We start from the raw sequence: 24,515 nt of genomic DNA on the forward strand, positions 1-24,515 counted from the left end.
ATATTTTTTCTCTTGGGTCTTGGGAAGAAAAAAAAAACAGGTTTGGAAGTAAAGGGAGAGTGAATGGTGACAGAATCTTTAAATTTGGTGAACTGTCCCTTTAAGTGAGCATTTTAAAAAAATTCCCATTAACGTTAAAGGTTCCTCATCGATCCATAATGACAATAAACAACCTTTATTTTTTGTGTTTTCACATTAAATTAAGCCTCTCTTTAACCACAACAAGTTGGTCTCTGTTGTTTTAACATTTGATTTGTTTGGTGTACAAATGACAGCTAAACTATTGAGCCCTGCAACTATTGTTAAATGACAATAATGACCTTTTATTTTTTTGTGTGTGTGTTTTTAGATGAAATTATGCCTCAAAAATGATCACTTTACCCTCATCTTCATCCCCCCATCCCCCCACTCAAAAAATAAAAAAATAAATAAAAATTGAGGTGAAATAAAGGTCATGCATGAAGTTGGTCTATTTTTTTTTTTATTAGATTTTATTGTTAAAGTTTATGGACAAAAACACAGCTATCTGATCCAGCGTATTTAAACCTTTTAATTTTTATTTGCAATTTTTTAGATTCATTTTTTATATTTTTCATTTTTTTCATGATTATTTTGATTATTTTGTTAAGCTGCATACCAAACTAACTTCGGACACAAAATTCAATAAATGGATGTAAAAGGTCAGTTTACTCAAGACAGACCGCCGTGTGAGTGGGAAACATTGGATTCTTTGTGGTCAGTTGATCTTTGGTGACCTTTGGGAACACAAACTTCCTGGATGTTTTCTATCGCCAAACCAATGTCTGGCTACTGTGGCAACCCCACTGAATGCGACCACGTCTCAAAGCACTCAATGGACGATTCAAACAAAATCAGGGAGGTTTCCGGAGAGATAAAAGAGACCTCAAGATTCATGTCAAGGGACAGTTTGAAGATAACCCCATGTCTCCGTTGACATAAACTCAACACAGCCAGCTTAATTCATGTTGACATCCGGTATTTTATTTACCATTTATAATAGTATCTCTTCTTTTGAGTCAATCTCAGTGAGTATAATCATGTTTAAGGGGACAGTTGTAAGCCAGCGGCCTTCTTTTTGAAATAAAAGTCAAGCAATACATTTCATCCTCAAAACCTCTTAAGACAATAAACATTTGCTATCAATTTCTATTATTCTGTTAAATTGCAAGATACTATTTTGTATGTATTTATCATTTATCCCTTTTTTAACATTTACATTGTTAGACAGTTTTTACATACAATCTGTATATATAATAATCAGGGCTTGACATTAACACCTGCCAACCCGCCAAATGCTGGTAGATTTCAGCTTTGGCGGGTTAGACAGACACTGCCACTAGCCATTTTGGCTGGTTGAAAATAATTTTTCAATTGTAGTTTTCTTAAAGCAGGGTTCGACTATGAGGATGACCCAATATGCGTTCAGATAGGATCTTGAAATCGAGAAATAGCACGACTAATAAAAATAATTGCGTTCACGCGAGCAATAGAAAGCAGGTGAATAGCGAATGAGCAACACAATCTTAGGGCAATTCCCAATATGCATTTAAATGGGATCTAAGAATCGAGAAATAGCACGACTAATAAAAATAATTGCGTTCACGCGAGCAATAGAAAGCAGGTAAATAGCGAATGAGCAACACAATCTCACAGCAATTCGTAACTTTTTGATTTAGTGGCTAATTCGTATGAATTTGTACGATCTAATTCGTACAATTTAGTATGATTTGCTCATCCCCCAATGACGGTTGGGGTTAGGGGTGGGGTTAGGTGCCACGCCTCCTTTTAAAAATCGCATAATTTCGTACGTCTGAACTCGTACAAATTCACACGAATTAGCCACTAAACTAGCAAAATGTCTTGCTGCTTTCATAAGCTCTAAATAAGTCTTTTTTGTAAGCATGCAGCATCGGCTCTGGTTGCTTTCGCTTTGAACAGATTGGCCTTAATCGTGTGATCATCCTTTCATTATCACTCACAGTATGCTTTTTACCTACTTTCTTTTGCTTATGATTATTTTTGTTTATATGGTTTATTACTGTTTTTTTTTTACAACAACATTGCTTTAATATGAGATTCACTCTCCATGTGTAGTTAACTGGTGATCTGAGAGACCTTTAACAAGGACAGATACTGTGTATATTTTTAATAGCCTACATGACAATACTATTTTTATTATATTTAATTATTTTTAAGTCAATTGTTTTAGTTTTTTTAAAGAAATGTTTTGTTAAATAAAACGTATAGTATACAGCTATGTAACTGTATGACTGGTGATAAAAAAAAAGTTAATTTCAAGTCCTGATGATACTATACATTTACTATGTTTACTCTGTATACGAAAAGTCAAATGCAAAAACCTGACAAAAAAAGATGCCATATGGCAGATATCTGGCATTTTTCTCAGCTTTCTATGTTTATGTTCAGATATTTCAGCTTAAATTCCATGAAATTACCATATTCCTCAATCTTAAATTTTTTTAAGTGGAGTTCCTCAACCTACACACGAGAAAAATGCTCATTTTTAGACGAATATTTCAGACAGCACGTTGTTTGCATCTGGAATCTTTATATTTACTCTGTATATGATCTCTGTATGTTCTTAGTACCTTTATAATTTGTTACTTTGGCTTTAAATGATAACAAAAGTAAACATAAAACCACCTGAAGTCCTGTCGCACCTTTCTCCGTCCGCGCGTGACCCACCCGCCGCTGACGTCAAGCGCGGCTCCGTCCAGCGGTTCGGTTTATTCAGTGCTGAATCTCGGAGCGCGCAGGAGGAGGAGGAGCTGTCAAAGTTTACAGCCGAGTTTCCTCAAGAATACGCGAAGACGAGACCACTGAACGCTTACAAAGCCTGGAACGAAGAGCCCTTCAAAGTATGGAGTGAAGCCCGATAGCTTACAAACGCAAATAATGGCAGGACCAACTGAAATCGGATTGTTTTTTACCTTATTGCTCTCCGGGAGCTTCTGCGCGACGCCGGAAAAGAAAGGTAGGACTATTGTGAAACGGCTTGTTGTGTAAGATATTAAACGCTTTTCTTCTGTGGAAAATGATTTGGGAACATCGCATTTATTTACTGTATAGAAAAGAGGAGCCTCAGTCAGTCTGACAGCCTGGAAAAAGTGTTTAAGTTTCAGCTCTCTGTCCCAAAGATAACTTACACACTTGCACACTAAACAGTGATCAACTGAAGCCTTTATGTATTGTGGCTTGGTAGACATTAAGTCTTTCTGGAACATTTTTGTTTGAGTTTCTAATTCATGAGTCAACAACTATTGTGATTGAACCTATAACCTTTCACTTGCGAGCACAGATTTGAGGTTATTTGACCCCACCCCACATTTTTTTAATAAGGTTGTGATTTATTTGCGTTTATTATGTGCTGTGGGTGGCACTGGCGTGATTTACTGTGCATAGTAGAGGTGAAGAGGAAAGGAACAAATGTACAAATGTTTTACCACGAAACCTGATTATTTTTTAAACATTTAAGTGAACACTTTAAAATAATGGTCTGTTATTGTTAGTTAATAACACAAACCACGTATGAACATCCTAGCACAGGATGTATTAATCACAGTTCAGCATTTACTGATGCATTATTATAATCCAAAATTGTGCTTGTTATCATTAGTTGATGCACTTTGGTTAACAAAAACTGAGTGACTTTATTTTCTTTAACGTTTAAAAAGATGAATGAATGCTGTGATAAATGTATCGTTCATTGTTTGTTCATGTTAGTAAATAAATTAACTAATGGGCCATTATTTATATTAATATGCTTCAGATGGTAGAAATAGCTCCGCACATTGTTTTCATGTGTAAAATGTCATTTATTACACAGTTAATGTGTATCGTTTGCTAGATTTAACTGCTGTGTGGTTGCAGGCTCTTGTATGAATGATTAATGGCATTTTTACTCAGTTTTTACTTTTGTTTTTTAGCTTTACTTACTTAAAAAAACAATAACAACCTTAATTAAATACATAAAGGTTCAAAATTGGCACAAATTTTTATCTTTTGACATTTGTGGAACCTTTAAATCAATTATTTATAGTGAAAAAAGCGTTCTTTGATTTGCACACTTGATCTTCACACTTTTTCATACATTGATGAACTGTTAGCATCCCAGCAGGCACAGGACATCTACATGACGTCAGTTTTATGTTGTACCCCAACGTCGTGGGACGTTGTATTTTGGGTGGAAATGAAAATCGGGTTTACGTCAGAACCCAACGTCAGGCCGACGTCAGTGTTGCATTTTTTTGGTTAATTTCCAACACAACCTAAAATCAACAAAATATCAACGTCTAATGGTGCTACAGCTTGACGTTGTGTGGACGTTAGCAATAAGTCTATTAGATGTTGAATTTTGGTTGCCATACCTGACGAATAAATGTAGAATAAAAAAGTGTAAAAAATGAATAAAAGATGTTGGCTTGATGTTGGATTTTTCTTACTGTCCCACACAACCTAAAATCAACCAAAAATCTACGTCATTACTGGACGTCAAAATAACATTGTCCTTAGACGCTGGCGACCTAAATCCAACCTAATATTAACGTTTTATGACGTGTGTCTGCTGGGATCCATGGAAACTTTTTATTCCACAAAAGGTTTTTAACAGTGGGAAACATTTATTTATTAATGAATGTACCTTTATTTATTTTAATATGCGTCAGATGATAGAAATAGCTTCGCACATTGATTTCATGCTGTGTAAAATGTAATTTAGTACACAGTTAATGTTTATCATTTGACAGATTTAACTGCTGTGTGGTGTCAGGCTCTTGTATCATTGATTAATGACGTTTTTACTCAGCTTTTACTCAGTTTTTACTTTTGTTTTTAGCTTTACTGACTTAAAAAAAAACAATAACAACCTTAATTGAATGCATAAAGGTTCAAAATTGGCATAAATTTTTAACTTTTAACATTTGTGGAATCTTTTAATAAATTTTTTATAGTGAAAAAAGGGTTCTTTAGTTTGCACACATGATTTTTACACTTTTTCACCCACTGATGAACTGTTAGCATCCCAGCAGGCACAGGACATCTACATGACGTCAGATTGACGTTGTACCCCAACGTCATGGGACGTTGTATTTTGGGTGGAAATGAAAATCGTGTAGACGTCAGAACCCAACGCCAGTTGACGTCAGACAAATGTTTCATTTTGGTTAATTTACAACACAACCTAAAATCAACAAAATATCAACGTCTAATGGTGCTACAGCTTGACGTTGTGTGGACGTTAGCAATATGTCTATTAAATGTTGTTTGGTTGCCATACCTGACAAATAAATGTAGAATAAAAAAGTGTAAAAAATGACGAATAAAAGATGTTGGCTTGATGTTGGATTTTGCTCACTGTCCAACACAACCAAAAATCAACGTTATTATTGGATGTCAAAATAACATTGTCCCTTGACACTGGCGACCTTAATCCAACCTAATATTATCGTCTTATGACGTTGTGTGTCCGCTGGGATCCATAAAAACTTTTTATTCCACAAAAGGTTTTTAACAGTGGGAAACTTTTATTTATTAACTAATGTACCTTTATTTATATTAATATGCGTCAGATGACAGAAATAGCTTTGCTCATTGTTTTCATGTGTAAAATGTAATTTAGTACACAGTTAATGTTTAAGTGGTTGCCAGATTTGACTGCTGTGTGGTTGCAGGCTCTTGTATCCATTTAACTTTTCACAATGATTAATGCTGTTTTTACTCAGCTTTTACTTCAGTTTTCAGCTTCACTAACAATTATAACCTTAACTGAATTTGAAGACACTCTTAAAAATAAAGATTCTTTATCAGCATCAATGCATGGTCTCATTAAGAACTTTTAACATATGTGAAAATGTATATTTCTATAGTGACAAAGGGTATTTGCTTTGTTAAAATAGTCTTCACACTATAATAATAGTAAAAAGCATGGGTCTTTGTGGTAGTCTCTACTGAAAGGTCTGGTTCTTGGCATTGCTGGTAAAATCGCCCATTTTATTTTTAGCAGATTAAGTAATTTTTAAATATTTAAGGTTCATTATTGACATTGATGAACTCTTAACATCCATGGAAAATTGTCATCCCTTTAACTGCATGCTCCACCAAATGCTTGAGCATGTTTTGACTGTTTTAAATAATGGTCTGCACTCTGCACACAACATTGTTGGTTTACAAAAAAAAATCAAACAAATGTAATAATGTTGCAGTACTACACATGATTTTGGTTTTATTGTACAAAAAAAAAGCAAGAAAGTGTGTTAAATGAGAATCTGAAATATTTTATGGCATACTTCAATTCAAAAAAGTTTTATTTTGATTGTTTTGAAGTATTCACCTAAAGTTTTTCTGACTTTCATAGTATATTTATTAATTATCATAAACCGACATATCAAACATTTTGTAGAGGTTGATATTTTAGAAATTATAGGATGTGATAAAAATAAAAAAAAGCATTGAGTGTGTTAACTAGTAAGATTAGGAGATATTTTTTTTCTCTGTGGGGTAGTTAAAGGGTTATTCCACAAAAGCTTTTTAACAGTGGGAAAAACTTATTTAGATTATTGAAATACTCTTCAAAACATGTTTCTTTTTTAAATTCTTCCCTAAAAGGACCTTTTTAGAACCAGCAATGGATCATCTATGGCATCACTGTGAAAGCCTTTTTGAAGCTCAATTTTATGTATGTTGTCTATAATATGTGCTCATATGTGGTCCGCCGCTCCAGTCTTTTATATAAATTCAATTACCTAAAGCCATTTATGTAACCTACAATGTTAGTGTTAGAGTTTGTCAGATTTATTAGATTTGTTAAAGTGTGTTTATATGCCACTCTGCGTATTATTGAGATGGTCTCGGGGGCATCCTGTGTGTAAACACATGACTGTGCCAATACTGACAGATGGGACACACACAAATCACTTTATTACAGTCTGCTTCCTCATTTGGACTCATTCAGGTTTACTTTCACTGTGCCAAGAGAGGAATCACTTTCCTTTAATATGAATTCTCTTTGACAGTCTTCAATGGTGTTATATTTTTGGGTACCTTTGAGTGGGTGTTTATTGCAATTACTGGAAATCATATAGAGGACGTACTCACAGTGAATTGCACTGATTCAGCTGCACGCTTAGTGTTTTAGAGGACAGGTATTACAGTATCAATGAGGACAGTCGTGACGTCCTATAATGTCTTCAGGCTCCCTGTTGTGCCTCGCTCAAGGTCAGAGAAAAGCTGCCGCTATCTGTTATATTTAAGCCAGAAACTGCTGTTTAGTCTTCATAGACTGAAAATGAGATAAATGCATTTGCTGGCCCTGATTCCAAGCAAATCATTTTGAGCTATATTGAATTTTCAGTAAAATGTCCCACATTCGGTCATCAGTCCAGCCTTAAAACAGACTTTCAAGTGTCTCTTCCCCTTCATCAGTTTGGCATTGACCTCTGGATGCAGTCCAGCCTTGTTGTGACCTAGAACAGTGTCTCTCAGGCAGTCACCTAAATAAATCAGCAGTGCAGATGCTGGAAATTCAAGTGTTAAACACTTTTTTAGGATACTATTTGTTGTGGTTTGCCACCTAAATCAAACTAGCTTCAAAGCATTCATTTCCAGAATAGAACAGAGACGTTTCTTCCTTTTCTGGGAAGACATTAGTCTGTAACCAGGCTAAATAATCCACATATGTAACTGAGTTTTTAGCCCATCATTGAGATGTGTTCACACATGCAAATGTGTGTAAATGTATATTTGTTCAGTTTTTATAATAATTTCAGTAATATTATTGACTGATATGCACATTTTTATACAGTATGATTAGTAAAGTAATACTTTGCAAAGTAATATATTTGTCTTTTAGTAGATATATCAAGTTTTGCATGCTTTGTTTACCAAACAAGTGAATCTAAATGGATTTGTATTGTAAACCTTATATACAAGTTGAAAAGTTAGTGTTTTTATTACAGTGTGTTTCAAGTTTTTAGTCACTGAAAAAAAGTGTTGCATGCAGAACTGTTGCAAACAATTTATTTGTGTTGAATTTAGACAAACAAATTAAGCTTAATAATGTTCAACTTAATTTGTTTGTTTAAATTCAGCCCAAATAAATTGTTTACAACCACTTAACGTTAAAAAAAAATTGAGTAGATCCAAGGAATCATCTTTGAATAATTTTTTTCAGTGTATATTCCCTAATCATTTCGCATAAATCGCATAAAGATTTAAAATTGCTGAGCTTAGTTGAAAAAGATGCGCTTTACTCAAGCTGTTTTCACATACAGTGGAACGAAATGTCGTGTCTTACAGGACCACAGTGCTACATAAATAAACATAATCATAAATATGAAAACAGCACTGGATGTAAGCTATTTTATACATAACTAACCTACCGAAGCAGTAATCTACTATCAGTGTTGGGGAGGTTACTTTGGAAATTAATGCGCAATGTTTTTTTAAAGAGATATATAGTGAGATTTTAGAAAATTTTGTGCAGAAAAAATTCTGCCTGGCTTGGGCTGTAACTCAAAGCTTAAATCGTATTTAAAAAAAGCTTTCTTGGGTTTTGATTGTAATTCAGTGGAACATAATTTATTCTGAAATAAGAAAAGTCCCTAATAATGTGAGTTCATTGTATGTTTAAATGAGTTTTGGCTATAGGCAGTGGGATTTAATCTATTCCATCTGACAGAGTTGTATTCATAAGTCGTCTCCCATGCGGAGGGTTGACTCAGAGTTAAAGCACACAGATACGTGTGAGATGAGTTGTGTTTGCTGCGTCGTCTGGGGCTTTGACTGCTTGGAATGGGGTTTGTCAGCATGTTTGTGTGCAGTACGTCTGGAAAAGTCAAAGTCTTACAATTTTTTTAGAGGGTAAATGGCCGGCTTTCTTCACCTTGACCTTTTATTTTTTTCCAAACTTGTTTTTTTTTTTTTTGAGTTAGCTCAACATGTTACTATAGTATTTCACTTTTCATCTAATACTATATTCTATTTCACATTATTCACCCTAGTACTTCTTATTATGGTGGCAGAATTCTAATCTGAATTTATAAAGTTCTTCCCTGTGTAAATACTAACTCAGTTTCTATCATCCTGTTAAAGCACGTTTTGAAGCTCTACATTAGAAATGAGGGATGGAAATGGAAAATTGAGATTTAAAAAAAATAATAATATTTACGCTCTCTTGAGGTGGTTATGGACTTGTACAAAAAGTGTTCGTGTGAATAATCTTAGCAGACACACAACATCATAAGACGTTAATATTAGGTTAGATTTAGGTTGCCAGTGTCTAAGGACAATGTTATTTTGACATCCAATAACAACATGAAATTAAGTTAATATTTGGTTGGTTTTGTGGACGTCATATTGGTAACGTCTACACAATGTCAGCTGTAACATCATTAGACATTAATATTAGATTGTTTTTAGGTTGCGTTGGAAAGTAACCAAATCGCAACATCTGTCCGATGTTGAATATTGACGTTGAGTTTTGACGTTTTTTATTTCCAAACACAGTGCAACGTCCAACGATGTTGAAGTACAATGGCAATTTGATGTCATGTTGACGTCCTGTGCCTGCTGGGATGGCAGATGGAAACACATTTAAACTCTGACGTAGCGATCATTACACCCACATGACTAATCAGCTGTCTCCATGATGCTTGTTTTGTTTACTATTGATTACTACGTGGCCAAATACTACAGAATTTGTTATTGTTTTTCTTTTTTTGTGCAAACTTTGAAAAGATTTGCTTTAACATGGATTTAGTGTTTCTGTGGACAACCAAGAAAATTAGAAAATGCTATTTTGTCCATACAGTAAAAATCAAAGATGCTGTTATTGATCTAAACTGAATCAACACTGATCTGTTCTAAAATTAATAATGGCATGATCTGTTTTATATACAGCTGCGATGCTTATTTGGATTAAATTTGTTATTAATGAGCTTTATATTACCATTAGCATAAACAATTTGTGGTAAATATAGCATTAAATGTAGATTTTAATTTACACAGAAGTAGAAAAACCACTTTTGCCGTTAACGAGGCAGTGGCACATTAGGTAGTGCTGTCGCCTCACAGCAAGAAGGTCGCTGGGTCGCTGGTTTGAACCTCGGCTCAGTTGGTGCTTCTGTGTGGAGTTGGCATGTTCTCCCTGCCTTCGTGTGGGTTTCCTCCGGGTGCTCCGGTTTCCCCCACAGCCCAAAGACATGTGGTACGGGTGAATTGGGTAGGCTAAATTGTCTGTAGTGTATGAGTGTGTGTGTGGATGTTTCCCAGAGATGGGATTGCGGCTGGAAGGGCATCCGCTGCGTAAAAAACTTGCTGGATAAGTTGGCGGTTCATTCTGCTTTGGCGACCCCGGATTAATAAAGGGACTAAGCCAACAAGGAAATGAATGAATGAATGTTTGCCGTTAAAGGGGTAGTTCACTCAAAAATTTGCTCCCTCAATTGATTCCTTCCCATGAATTAATTTATTCCCATTGGATACAAAAGAAGATATTTTGAAAAATGTTTGGATACAGGTTGCCACCCCGAACCCTAAATGATTGATAACCTTGCCCTACATGAAGGATAGCCCCGCCCTAAAGTCAATCCATGTGACCAGAAGTGAAGAACAGTCCTTTCGAGGGAGGAGGGAAGGTTATGGTATTTCATTCAAGACTCTGAGAGCAAATAATGTTTTACAAAATAATGAAGTGGGCAGATACATTATATATAACCAGCACTAAATATAAAAGTTAGAAGAATACATTTCAATTTCATGCCAATTTCACTTTTCAAGTTTCATGAGTTCCTTACGGAAACGTTCGGAAATGCTTAATTCAGGAGTCACACTATGAATAATGTTTTAGATAACAGGATTACAAAACCATGTTATACATCTTTTGATTCATCTTGGGAATTCTGGGACACCGTCAGTGCGTGTAGATGGTGTAGATCTCCCTGCTTGTTGAGTCAGGCCTCATCTAATCATTCACAACTTGCTTGTGTTTGTGAGCCAAAAGACAGATCTCCCAAATATTTCAGCACAATATCTAAACAGAAGAGTCGTCACGTGCCGTATGGTTCCTTATCTAGAGTCTGACACGACTTGTGAGGTACTTTCCTGAGTAACAGTCGAACGTAAGAGCGGAATCTTTAAGAGTTTCCTTTATAGGGATATTTTCAGCAAATGATGAAACTTCTGTCTTCATCTGCTCATCCTGGTGTCATTCAAAAACCGTACGACTGACTGACCGACTGTCTTTGTGTCAACACTTTCACTTATCACAGATTTCACTTCACTCACTGTTCCCCGGGTCCGATAAATACAACTTGTTCTTATGAGAAATACTCACTTTGATTTGACACAAGACTTAAAACTGCACAATAATCTGATTTTCCTCTTGAGTAGTCGTCCTGTATCATCGTCAGTTCCTCCACTAATGCTTCGAGACCATCAGTGTTCTCCATTGGGATTATGATTGTTTAGCCAGTGATCTTGGAAAATACATCAACCCCATATTTTTCCCAAATTGTGCATTGGGTTTGAGATGTGATACTGCTCTTCTGTCCCATTAACATCCTCTCTCATCTCGGGACGCTCCAGGACGGAGGATCATTACGTTAAATTGCCAGGCGACGTTTCATCGCATCTTCTGCCAGATGAGACTGAATGTAAATAGCATGTGTGTGCAGCTGGATTCATTTGGGTTCAATTGACATGGGAACAGTCGTGTAGCGATGACAGATTCCCTCTCTCTGCTTCTCGGACTCTCTGAGGGCTAAATAACAACTTCTCACCAAATAAAATCATTGCTAGGGAATGCTTTGAGCCTTTGAGCTTTCCTGTGGTGCAACAGGTAGAGCACTTTGGTCACGGTTAACTGGAGATTTTCCGCTTGACGTCTGGCTAATTCACAAAGCTTTCTGTCATATTTACAGCAAAGAACAAGTAACTTAATTTTAGCAAAGCACAACAATTTCTATTTGACAGCTACAGTAACAGAATGACGAGCACTTACTTTCAGCTAACAGGGTGTCCGTGGGGACTTCAAAAGTATTAAAAATTTCATAAATTAATGCAGAGAAATTTAAGGCCCTTTAAAAGTATTAAAAAGTCCTAAATGCTATTTTGCAAGGCAGGGCTCAACAATAAGGACTGGCCGATGGCTCAGGGCCAGCGTGTGAGATGCTCGGGACAGTAGACAGGATCGTGAAACAGTTTGTGTTTTTAAGCCTCCAAATGCTATCCTCACGGTTCCTCTTATCTAATTGCATGTTGTGAGCACGTAATTTTTTTTCGTAACAACCAGTACAGCGAAGAGACAACAACATGGCGGCACCATTAAGTGATGATGCTAAAGGAAAACATTTGTTTCTATTGTCTAAGGAGCAGACATTCATGAGGGTACACCACGAATAAAAAAATGAAGTGTTGTACAGTTTGCCGTCAGTTTGGCAGGTCAGCCATCTTTTGTTTTGCAAGAAAATAGCTGCACATTTTGCTACTTTTATTTGCAAAACACTTTGAATTTTGCTCATTACACATTTATAAACATTTTTTAAATATTTAAATTTTAGATTTACAAACATTTTGACACATTTTTTTTTATTTGTGGCTAAGAAGTAGCTATTAACTTTTTTTTTTTGGTAAATAATAAAGATAAAATAAAATAAAATATCTAATTTTCCTCTGCTCTTTTTGTTTGCATAACAGTTTTTTTTAGGTAATGAAATTCTAGATTTACAGACTTTATTTTTGACACATTATTTAAAATGTGTGGCTAAAAAATAGCTATTAACTTCCCCCTTTTTTTTTTGGTGGGGCCAGTGAAAATATTGGCTGAGCAAGTAAAAATCTGAACCACTGGTCCGATCGGGTCAGTAGAAAAAATCCTTAGTGTTAAACCCTGCAAAGTATTAAATTTTACGTCATTATTGGTTATGCAACGTATTGATGTATGCTAAAGTTTGCCTGAATTAAATCTGTAAATATCATGATGCTGTGTAGTTTATGAAATCAATAAAATCCTGCTAGATTTGACATCACGCCGCTTTGTTTACTGCATTATTTCTGCAGTACTATAGGCGCCAGCCTGCTGAATTAGCTAGATTTAATACATTTTAATTCAGTATATAAATAATGTTTTCATTTTGGATGAGTTTCTTACATTAACACAGGGGTGCCCAAAGTGTTTTTTATGAAGTGCCAAAAACCAAACTTGATTGAGGCTAGTTAGCCGAAGGTGAATGTAGATGGAGCAATTTACTATGGATAATTTCCTAGTTTATTTATATAATGTTTAAAAATGACTAGAAAACGTTGCTTTATATTAACTAGTATAAAACAATCTAATTTAGGAATTACACTAGTTTTTAGGGGGCTATAACAAGCTAGGGCGCTATAAGGGGCTATAACTAGCTTTCTGTATAAACACACACACACATACATAGACACACAGCATCAAGCTGTCTCTCATTCACACACATACACAAACATAGACAGCACCAAACAAATAAACACACACGCGCGCACGCTTGCTTGGTCGCTCGGGAGCGATATTGTGAGGTTGCCCACTCCTGTTCATTATGAAATTTATTTCCGCGCCGCATGAAATCTGGTCGGGTCCCTCGACAATGCACAGGTACAGCTGCGGGAATGCAGGCGTATATACAGAAGTAGCGTTGTAACAGCTGAGAGGAAAAGAGAGGGGAGGAAAAGTCATGTCAGCAGCTGAGAGGAAAAGTCATATGTGACAAAGCGCATATGAGATAAATGACGTCAGTACATAATAACCGGTTATGATAATTACTGAACCGATATCGAATTGTCTGCGTCTGCATCGCGGTGCACCGAAGAAACAATTAATTTTGACACCCCTATGATTGAACACGACTGGCTTCTCATCTGCAATCAGTAATAATCCAATCAGAGTGATCCAAGCGTATTATAAATAGATCGATTTCTCCCTACTACTCTAAATTCGTTGTGGAAGAATAGTTTGGGCTGCAATATCCAACCCAGGCTCATTCTGGAAACGTAGTCCCGCGGACGTTTCTGGAGACCGCGGAATACGTCCCGGCAAGTACGTACGGCTACAGTTTTTTTTGCAAAGTGCAGTTCACGCCCGCGCTGTTCTCGCGTGAACCCAACAGAGGCTGCTGTCTGACTGACCGGATGATTGACTGCGGTACCAGCCAATCGGCTGACCCCCCCTTCTCCTTCCCTGAACCCAACCAATTTTACCGATTGACCCGGCCGCCCGCTCACTTCCCTAAACCTGAGCAACAGTTTACAAAAGCCGTCCAAAAAAAGAAAAGCTCTGTTTTTTTTTCTACCGCGTTTTCGGATTTCACCGCGTTCTCACCCTGTTACAAAACTCGTTCACTTAATTTTAAGGATTCTGTTTTTGTCTTCCCTGATTGCTGGAACCGCTCTTCCCCGGACTTGAAACCGATCGCCGTAGTCAACTCCTCTCTGCATCTCGAGCCTGCCGACATACACGGTGAGCTGAGTGGACAAACGGGTTGCAGTGGGAAAGCCCTCCACAAGGAGGTAAGCGGTCGGCCGGCCGGCCTGCAAGCGCGAAAGGAAACAGCGACACACCGCCCCGTAGCGTTCGCTTGAAAAAAAATAAATGCAGCCGTACGTACCTCCCGGGACGTATTCCGCTGTCTCCAGAAACGTCCTCGGGACTACGTTTTCAGAATGAACTTGGGTTGGCAATATCATTGAATTCCCTTGGTCAAATACTTGTGCTAGATGTACATGTCACTGCCAATGACTACCGACCATTCTGGAGAACCATATGCTACTCACAAGTCTCGCCTCTATCACTATAGTATGCTACTTGCATTTCTTCTGCCTTGCTATAGTATGTTACTTGTGTCTGCAGCCAAACCTTTGGTCACCCGTGCCAATGCCAAACATCAATGGTGTCAGCAGCAAAAATCTTAGACTGTGGACAATGTGAAAGATGTATTGTTCTCTGATGAGTCCACGTTCACTGTCTTTCCCACATCGGGGAGAGTTATGGTGTGGAGAAGCCCCAAAGAAGTGCACCACCCAGACTGTTGCATGCCCAGAGTAAAGCATGGGGGTGGATCAGTGATCAGTTAGGCCAAGAACTACCAAACTATTCTGGAGGACAATATGCAACTCACAGACTTCTCATCTTCTTTGCCATAGTATGTTACATGGAAATGCATCTCACCTTGCTCGCCATAGAATGCTACTTAAATATGCATTGCGTGTTCTATGCCATAGTATAGTATTTGTGCATACATCTCTTCTCCCTTGCCATAATATGCGTGATATGTGTGCCGTCTCCTTCGCCACAGTATGCTAACCACAACAAAGGACGACAGAAAACCATCAGTACATCATAACCAGTCACAGTCTGTACCCAACCAAAAAAAGTCATTGAATCATTCTCCCCTCCACTGCAATGCACAGTAGAAACGATTACTTTTGACACCCCTAATTTCTTCAGTTCCACTTAATCTAATTGTTTGCACGATAAAGTCAATGATCTGCAAAACTCCTGCCTGATTTCCTCCTCGTCCTGATTTGCTGCCTCATCATCCTTTCACAGTTTTTGCATGACCCCTGTGATTGGTTCTGCAGACGTCCGGCTGGGATTTCTCTCAAGAAAACCCAATGCCAGGCGTCAATTTCCTGCCTTTTAATACCTGCACGCTTCCTCCTCCACCTCTGCTTGGTTTTCAGCGTCCATCCTGAACGCTCTTTCAAAATGAGTTACCAGAGCCCACTCACCGAGCCCCCCGGGAGGGCGATTGTTAAAGAAATCAACCTTCAGCATGAGAAAAGCTGCTTGTTTGAGGTCTCGATGTCTGGCGATTGGCTTTCTCAGAATCACATCTGCTGAAGCGGTTGGAGTTTCAAGAGTCAGATGAGTTTCGGCGGAAAAAGACGGACCTCCTGCTTTGATAAATTGTTGAGCTGTTGCCGAAAACTGGCGGAGGAATCAGAGCCTCATTTGCTGGAGTGACTCTCACTCTCTCTTTTGGCAGAAAACAATGAGGGGTTTCTTCAAGTGGACTGTAGGTTTTTAAGTGTTTCTCCATGAGCCTGCTTGCTTTGAAGGAAATAAATGTGTGATGGAGGGATCCGGTTCTTCTGTTTGCTTTTGTCGTTCTGGTTCGTCGTGTGGCGGATCTGACAGCTTGATTGCCTGCTGATTGTAGTGACTGTGATTGAGCTTAAACTGGCCAGAAGAGATTTAGAGCTAAACAACGCTGTGATTGCCTGTGACAGACCGAGCTTTCTTTCTTTCTTTCTTTTTCTTTCTTTTTCTTTCTTTCTTTCTTTCTTTCTTTCTTTCTTTCTTTCTTTCTTTCTTTCTTTCTTTCTTTTTCTTTCTTTCTTTCTTTCTTTTTCTTTCTTTCTTTCTTTCTTTCTTTCTTTCTTTCTTTCTTTCTTTCTTTCTTTCGTCTTTGTTTGTTTCTTTCTTTCTTTCTTTCTTTCTTGCTTTCTTTATTTCTTTCATCTTTTGTTTGTTTGCTTGTTTGTTTGTTTGTTTGTTTGTTTGTTTGTTTCTTTCTTTCTTTCTTTCATCCTTGTTTGTTTGTTTGTTTGTTTCTTTCTTTCTTTCTTTCTTTCTTTCTTTCTTTCTTTCTTTCTTTCTTTCATCTTTGTTTGTTTGTTTGTTTGTTTGTTTCTTTCTTTCTTTCTTTCTTTCTTTCTTTCTTACTTTCTTTCATCTTTGTTTGTTTGTTTGTTTGTTTGTTTGTTTGTTTGTTTGTTTGTTTGTTTCTTTCTTTCTTTTTTAGCAGCAGTTAATGCTTTTATTTTTATTTTAAATCCTAACGTTGTTCACGACTGCCCTTTCTGCTCGCAGAGAGAAACTGTTTTTCACACCTTTACACAATGTTCTAGACTTGAGCCTTTGTTTACTGTTTTACAGAATTTTTTGTGTCTTTTGGAGAAACCTTTTCCACTAAAACTTTTATTTGTGGGTTTAAATACGTTCAGAGGAAACGCTTTAAATGTCAGCTTCTCAATGTTTTATTAGGACAAGCTAAAATGGTGGTATATGGTACCAGATAGCAAAAAATGTTAGGAAATGTGAGTCACTACTTGTTGGCAGTTTTTGTTAATTCTGTCAAATCAAGAATTCTTGTTGACTTTAAGTTTTTTAAAGCTATGGATGATCTTCCTTCTTTTGTCTTGATTTGGTGTTATGCCGGTGCTTTGTGTGAGCTTTATGAAAATGAGTTGGTCTTTGCTCCCATTTTGGGTTAATTTCTCTTTCTTTCTTTCTTTCTTTCTTTCTTTCTTTCTTTCTTTCTTTCTTTCTTTCTTTCTTTCTTTCTTTCTTTCTTTCTTTCTTTCTTTCTTTCTTTCTTTTTTTATATATGTTAAAATATGGCCAAATATTTATATAAATATATGTATATACTGCTGCTAAAACTCTGATACATAAACAGTATACTGTATGTTTAAATATATTAGATATGTATATTTGATATATATGAACATGTGCTGTATGTACATCAATAATGTTCCTTTTCTTTTTATTTATTTTTTCCCTTTCATTAATTTTCATTTTGTTATTTTTCGTGACCAGCAAATAAAAAGAAAATTATGGGGGGTCTTCCCTTCTGCTCAATTAAAAGTAATGTGATCCTGTGGGATTTGCAAAAACCGCATCTTCTCACATGACGATTTTTTTCAGTCTAAATTCCAATGTCTCTTTTCACCATAGTGGAAGTGCTATACATTCCATGACGTGCAGGTGCACCATTTCCGGTCACATTCGTGAGTTTCCAAACACAGCCTTCCCAAGAGCTGGCAAAACGTCAGATACTAGCGGGAGAACAACCATGTGTGAAAACATGGACACATGGACTTTTCATCATCAGTTCATTCAGAGGCAATTTACTGTTTATTAAAAAAATTTAACAAAAAACCCACATAGAAATCTGATAGTTCTGTAGGCGCAAATGCCTTGTTGATGCCAGAGGTCAGAGGAGAATGGCCAGACTGGTTCCAGCTGATAAAAAGGCAACAGTAACTGAAATAAGCACTCGTTACAACCGAGGTCTGCAGAAGAGCATCTCTGAACACACAACATGTCCAACCTTGAGGCAGAAGACCTCACCGGGTGCCACTCCTGTCAGCTACGAACTGGAAACTGAGGCTACAATTCACACAGGCTCACCGACATTGGACAATAGAAGATTGGAAATACGTTGCGTGGTCTGATGAGTCTCCATTTCTGCTGACACATTCAGATGGTCGGGTCAGAATTTGGCGTCAACAACATGAAAACATGGATCCATCCTGCCTTACATGAATCGTTCAGGCTGGTGGTGGTGGTGTAATGGTGTGAGGGATATTTTCTTGCCACACTTTGGGCTCATTAGTACTAATTGAGCATTGTGTCAACGCCACAGCCTACCTGAGTATTGTTGCTGACCATGTCCATTCCTTTATGACCACAGTGTACTCATCTTCTGATGGCTACTTCCCGCAGGATAATGCACCATGTCATATAGCGTGAATCATCTCAGACTGGTTTCTTAAGCATGACAATGAGTTCACTGTACTCAAATGGCCTCCACAGTCACCAGAGCTCAATCCGATAGAGCACCTTTGGGATGTGGTGGATTGGGAGATTTGCATCATGGATGAGCACCTGACAAATCTGCAGCAACTGATGCTATCATGTCAATATGGAGCAAAATTTCTGAGGAATATTTCCAGCACCTTGTCGAATCTACACCACGAAGGATTAGGGCAGTCCTGAAGGCAAAAGGGGGTCCAACCCGGTACTAGTAAGGTGTACCTAATAAAGTGGCCGGTGAGTGTATATTCTGAAAGCATTTACATCAAGTAACAAGCAGTAATATTCAGATTTTTTTTTTTCTCATTTGGAGAAAAGGTCTGTTTAAGCCAGTGTTGGTACAAATTCAATTTTAGTGCAATTTTGTGAAAAACAGTAAAACAGCCTGCTGGCTATATTTTCATCCACTATTGGAAAACACTAACAGGGAACAAAGCGTACAAGATTTTGACAGATGCACAACTACAGCAAACAGAGTGTGTCCTGTGTAAAGCGTCAAACAGTTACTCAAATATTTGACTTGTTATTTGATCAAACAGTGGCAGTGTTCCTATCGCATTATATGAACTCCTCATATCTCCATCTAGTGACTCGCGTCTGTGCTTTCGATCATCTGAGAGGATGTGGAGAAGTTTGTTTTTCTTCTAGAATTGTGCTTAGATGTTCAGGTGCTTGTTCTCGGAGCCTTTGAATTGGAAAGAGCTGTTTCCATATATTATTCCTTGCGGTTTATATTTAGCAAACCTTAAAGGAAAAAAAAGGAAAACATCGAGAAACAGGATGACAGTTTTAGGCCAACGGTTCTTGACGCACAGATGCTAAAATGCACACTAGCAGAAGCGTGCGCAAACAGAACACAATGCATTCAGCCACATGGATGACAGTGGCCCGTTTTTGAAGTCTGGAGAAGTCTTTTGTCTTGGAATATGGAGATTGTGTTTCTCAAAATACCTGTTTGAGAGCTCAGCATGTCACGCTGTAGCCAGTGCACTGCTGACTAAACTGGTAAGATGTCAAGAAAAACTTTTTTGAAAGCAATTTTTTTGCAAATAGAACAATTTGACTTCGTTTTTCCAATTCTGACCAACTTTTTAAACAATAATTTATTACATAAAGTAGCTCTGCACCATACATATACCATATATATACAGTCAAGCTTAAAATCATGAATTACACTGAAATATGACACATTCTGACTTAAGAATTGTATAAAAAAAAAAAAAAAATATATATATATATATATATATATATATATATATATATATTTCTCAGCTTTTATTTACATTTGTACAGAAACCTTATTATCTTTAGGGAGAAGCCTGTGTCATTTCCGGTCAAAACAAAAATTGCTGGTTGAATAAAAGTAACTTTAAGTCAGAATTTGGTATAAAGGTATAAATAATTTTGTGCTTTTATGATAATTTCAGGACCGTATATATTAGTTAAACCTTGTTTTAATTCGTTAATGTTCACAAATGTTAAGAATGATAATAACAATAATAGGCGGTTCATTCTGCTGTGGCGACCCATGGTAAAGCCGAAGGAAAATGAATGCATGAATAATAATATTCATTCATTCATTCATTCATTTTCTTTTCGGCTTTGTCCCTTTATTGATCCAGGTTCGCCACAGTGGAATGAACCGGCAACTTATTCAGCACATTTTTACGCAGCGGATGCCTTTCCAGCCGCAACCCATCTCTGGGAAATAATATTAATTAATTATTAATAAATTATTATTATTATTATTATTATTATTATTATTATTATTATTATTATTATTATTATTATTATTATATTTATTATTAATAATAAGAATAATCAACAATTAGGTTTTGTATTTTTTCTAAATGTTTTTTTTTATTTACTTTTATTTAGTACATTTAGGGCTGAGAATCTATTTACACCTTGCCTGGTGGGCTATCTAGATAACCAGCTAGGCACTGTTTAGATGTTGGTTGCCCAACTGAAAAAAAAACTACAGCCCCAGGACTTCGGGCTGCCAGATATTGGGAGGCATGATGTTTATTGTTTTATTATTATTATTATTATTATTATTATTATTATTCAGTATAAATTTTTTAAAAACTAATTGTATTATTATTATTTATATTATTATTATTATTATTATTACTGTTATTATTATTCTGCAAGCACAGTCCAACCTAGCAATCGGTATTGGCAAATCCAATATCAGTCAATCTCTAAAACTGGAAAAATACGACATATGCGATATTGTTATTGAGTAATGTGATAACGCTATTTCAAATTTCCCTAGAAAAATGTTTTTATATTAGCCATGTTTTTAAGTCATTTATTTATATAATGATATTGAAATAAATAGGTAAAATATATTTTTTAGATCTTATTCATTTTGCTTTTTTTGAATTAATAAGAGTTAATGAGTAAAAACCTGCTTGCTTGCTTGCCAGCCAATAGCAGAGCAGCAACTACTGGGTAGGTGGGAATAAAAAAGTAAGGCCCCATCTTACTGATCAAATTTAGATTAACAACCAATACAACTAAATGTAGTTTATCACACATCTGCAATATGTATATTGCGTATACTGTTATTGTGAAAAGGATTTTTTTGCGATATGATATATACTGCAGCCCTAACTTCAAATTCATAAAACTTTCTATTCAAGGCATGTAATGAAATCTCGCTCAGATGAAACATTTAGGTCTCAGTAACGTCCCGTGTCTTCTCGGATGATCACATTTCAAAACAGCAGTTGATCTGGACAGGCCGTAGATGCGCAATGAGAGGCGATACGGTGATCACTGACACTCCCTCTACACACCACTGTTGTCAGAACACTATATAGGACACCAGGTGAAAATATAGACCTGAAGGAGGTCAGCTGTAATGGATCTCTCTGTTTACATGCTTTGTTTAGTATGCCGATGCTCTCAGGTGAACGGCTGCCCACCTTTAAACACAAAAACAATATTTATTTTTAAATATCAGCTTTGTTGTGTTGGACAATGAAATATATTTCATTCAATTTGTTGAATTCCCGACACACAAATATAAAAAAATCTAAAATTTCTTAATTGTTTTCTGTTTTATCCACTTAAATTAGTAAAAATTAATTAGTCGACTTAATTAATTTGTGTTGGGACAGCAGGAATGAATTTTGTGGAACCCTGCATTTTTTTACAGTAAGTGTATAATAATAATGTTCAATGGCGTTTATTTGTGTATTGAGTGTTTGTTGTCCTCTAGCATCATCTCTCATCATCAAAGTCTTTGTAGGGTTGACTTTGTTGGGTTGACCTTATTAAGTCAACATTGTAGAGTCGACACCATAGCGTTGACACCATTGGGTTGACACTGTAGGGTTGACATCGTTGGATTGACATTGTTGTGTTGACACCGTAGGGTTTACACCATTGGTTTGACATTGTAGGGTTGACATTGTAGAGTTGAGATTGTAGAGTTGATATTGTAGGGTTGACCTTGTTGGGTTGACATTGTAAGGTTAACATTGTAGGGTTGACCTCTTAGGGTTGACATTGTAGGGTTGATCTCGTAAAGTTGACATTGTAGAGTTGACCTCAAAGGGTTGACCTTGTTGGTTTGACATTGAAGGGTTGACTTCTTAGGGTTGGCCTCTTAGGGTTGACATTATATTGTTGATCTTGTATGGTTGACCTTATAGAGTTGACTTTGTATGGTTGAACTCACAGGGTTGACCTCATTGAGTTGACTTTGTAGGGTTGACATTGTAGGGTTGACCTCATAGGGTTTACATTGTAGGGTTGACATTGCAGGGTTGATCTTGTAGAGTGAACTTGTAGTGTTGACCTCGTAGAATTGACACCGTAGGGTTAACACCGTAGGGTTGTACTCATAGGGTTGACCACAAAGGGTTGACATCGTAGGGTTAACATCGTAGGGTTGAGCTCGTTTGGTTGACATCATAGGGTTGACATTGTAGAGTTGATATTGTAGGGTTGACCTTGTTGGGTTGACCTTGTTGGGTTGACATTGTAGGGTTGACTTCTTAGGGATGACATTGTTGGGTTGATCTTGTAGGGTTGAAATTATAGAGTTGACCTGATAGGGTTGACCTTGTAGAGTTGATATTGTAGGGTTGACCTCGCACGGTTGACCTCATAGGGTTGACTTTGTAGGGTTGACATTGTAGAGTTGACCTCGTAGGGTTGACATTATAGGGTTGACCTCATAGGGTTTACAATGTAGTGTTGACATTGCGGGGTTGATCTTGTAAAGTGACCCTGTAGCATTGACCTGATAGAATTTACACCGTAGGGTTGACATCATAGGGTTAACATTATATAACTGACAATGTAGGGTTGCGATTGTAGGGTTGACCATGTAGAGTTGACCTCCTAGGGTTGACCTAGTAGAGTTGACATTGTAGAATTGACATTTTAGGGTTGACATTGTACGGTTGACCTCGTAGGGCTGACCTACTAGAGATGACACTCTAGGGTTGACCTTGTATGGCCTGCATCTCTTCACATCATCTCTTCATTTATCTTGTCAGACAAGCAACAAGAAACACAAATCAGTTCAAACGTGTTCTATATGATTACTCCAGCTGAAACCGCATGTCTCTCAGGAGCTGCCGCAGTGATATGCATCTAGTATGTCGATCCGGCTGGATGTGGTTTTCCCAGCCCTAGGCTCTCTTTCTCCGCAGCCGAGACTTGTGAGAACAGCTGAACTTTTTCCTCTCCTTCATTCTTTCCGATTTACTCTCTTTGATTCACTAAAGTCTTCTACTGTTCAGTACGGCAGAACTAATGCATCACTGCGCAGCACATCTCCATGTTGACACATCTATATCTGGGATATTTACTCACTTTACTGAAGGCTTTTTGGCTAAACCTCCTCAAATGTACATTAGGGATGTTAGAAGCTCAGACACAGAAACTTCTACGGGCATGTTTTCACATGAACATTGAGAAAAAATCAGGCATTATTACTAGAATAGCAAATAAATGGCTATGCCTACATGGAATCTGCGCAAGCACAAGTCTGCAGTGTATGTGTGAACAGGCCCTTTTTGAAAATACCGGTAAATTCATTCTGGCTATTTTCCGGAAAGAGCAGTTGTAATATTACCGGTAATTTGCTGAAATGCTGCACTGTGTGGACGCAAGATTGCCGGAGAGAGCGATTTCACGTCTAGAACGAGCTGACATGAGACGGCTACTCCAGCCAATCAGAACACTTTTATGAAAATAAAAGCCTTTAAATATTTTTCCAGACACATTTAGCTGCTTGATGTTTGTCAGATAACGCTTATATGTTCCTTCTTAATGCTAACTCTGTAAATAACTATTGAAAAGATGCTTATGATAAGCCATTGCTTGTTTACCTTCGAGCTCCGCTTCCTTCAGTTGCTTGATGTGTCGTGTGGATCCGTGAAGCAGCTGGTGAGCACCAGCACACACACACATCCTGTACATCTCGACATGCGAAAGTGTTTCTCTATATGTCTTCATCAAAGTTGTTCACAACACTGATCCATCTACAGAGTTTGTAATGTAGTCAAATGTTTACAAATACAAGCGCATCCGTTAAGAGGTCATTCCTGGGTAATGATGTCAGAATTTATCGGTATTTTGGGATGGAGGTGTGAACGGTCTTTTCTGGAAAAATTCCGTAACATCCTCGCCTGTGTGAACAGTGCTTTTTTAAATTTCCCGGTAAAGTCAATCAGGAAATTTTCCGGATATTTACCGGTGTCCCAGTATGAAAGGAGCTATTAACTCTACTTTGGGAAGCTTATGCTTCATGTCATTGCTTGATCATTAGCCTTGGTTTGTGCAGACTTTATCTTCAGCTTTCTATTATATCATGTGCACTTGTGTGTTTTTGTTTTGTGAGACTGCTTTTGTTTGGTCTAGAGGTGTGTTACGGCAGTGCTAAAGC

The 24,515-nt window shown here is 37.1% G+C and overlaps 1 protein-coding gene and 1 long non-coding RNA gene across 3 annotated transcripts in view; one reads left to right on the forward strand and one right to left on the reverse strand.

The window, feature by feature from the left end:
* The window catches only part of LOC141377726 (uncharacterized), a 187,805-nt gene that overhangs the window by 161,833 nt on the left and 1,457 nt on the right, over positions 1–24,515 (reverse strand). The gene's annotated exons all lie outside the window — the stretch shown is intronic.
* Positions 2,781–24,515, forward strand: part of egfra (epidermal growth factor receptor a (erythroblastic leukemia viral (v-erb-b) oncogene homolog, avian)) — a 124,240-nt gene continuing 102,505 nt past the window's right edge. For both annotated transcript variants that reach the window (XR_015477584.1, NM_194424.1), the window contains 1 exon segment: positions 2,781–3,016. Coding sequence is in view for 1 of the 2 variants with exons in the window: in NM_194424.1 (NP_919405.1) it covers positions 2,938–3,016 (79 nt within the window). In the remaining variant the exon portion in view is untranslated.

The sequence above is a fragment of the Danio rerio genome, chromosome 2 (genome assembly GCF_052040795.2).
Source record: "Danio rerio strain M-AB ecotype USA chromosome 2, GRCz13ab, whole genome shotgun sequence".
Taxonomy (NCBI): domain Eukaryota; kingdom Metazoa; phylum Chordata; class Actinopteri; order Cypriniformes; family Danionidae; genus Danio; species Danio rerio.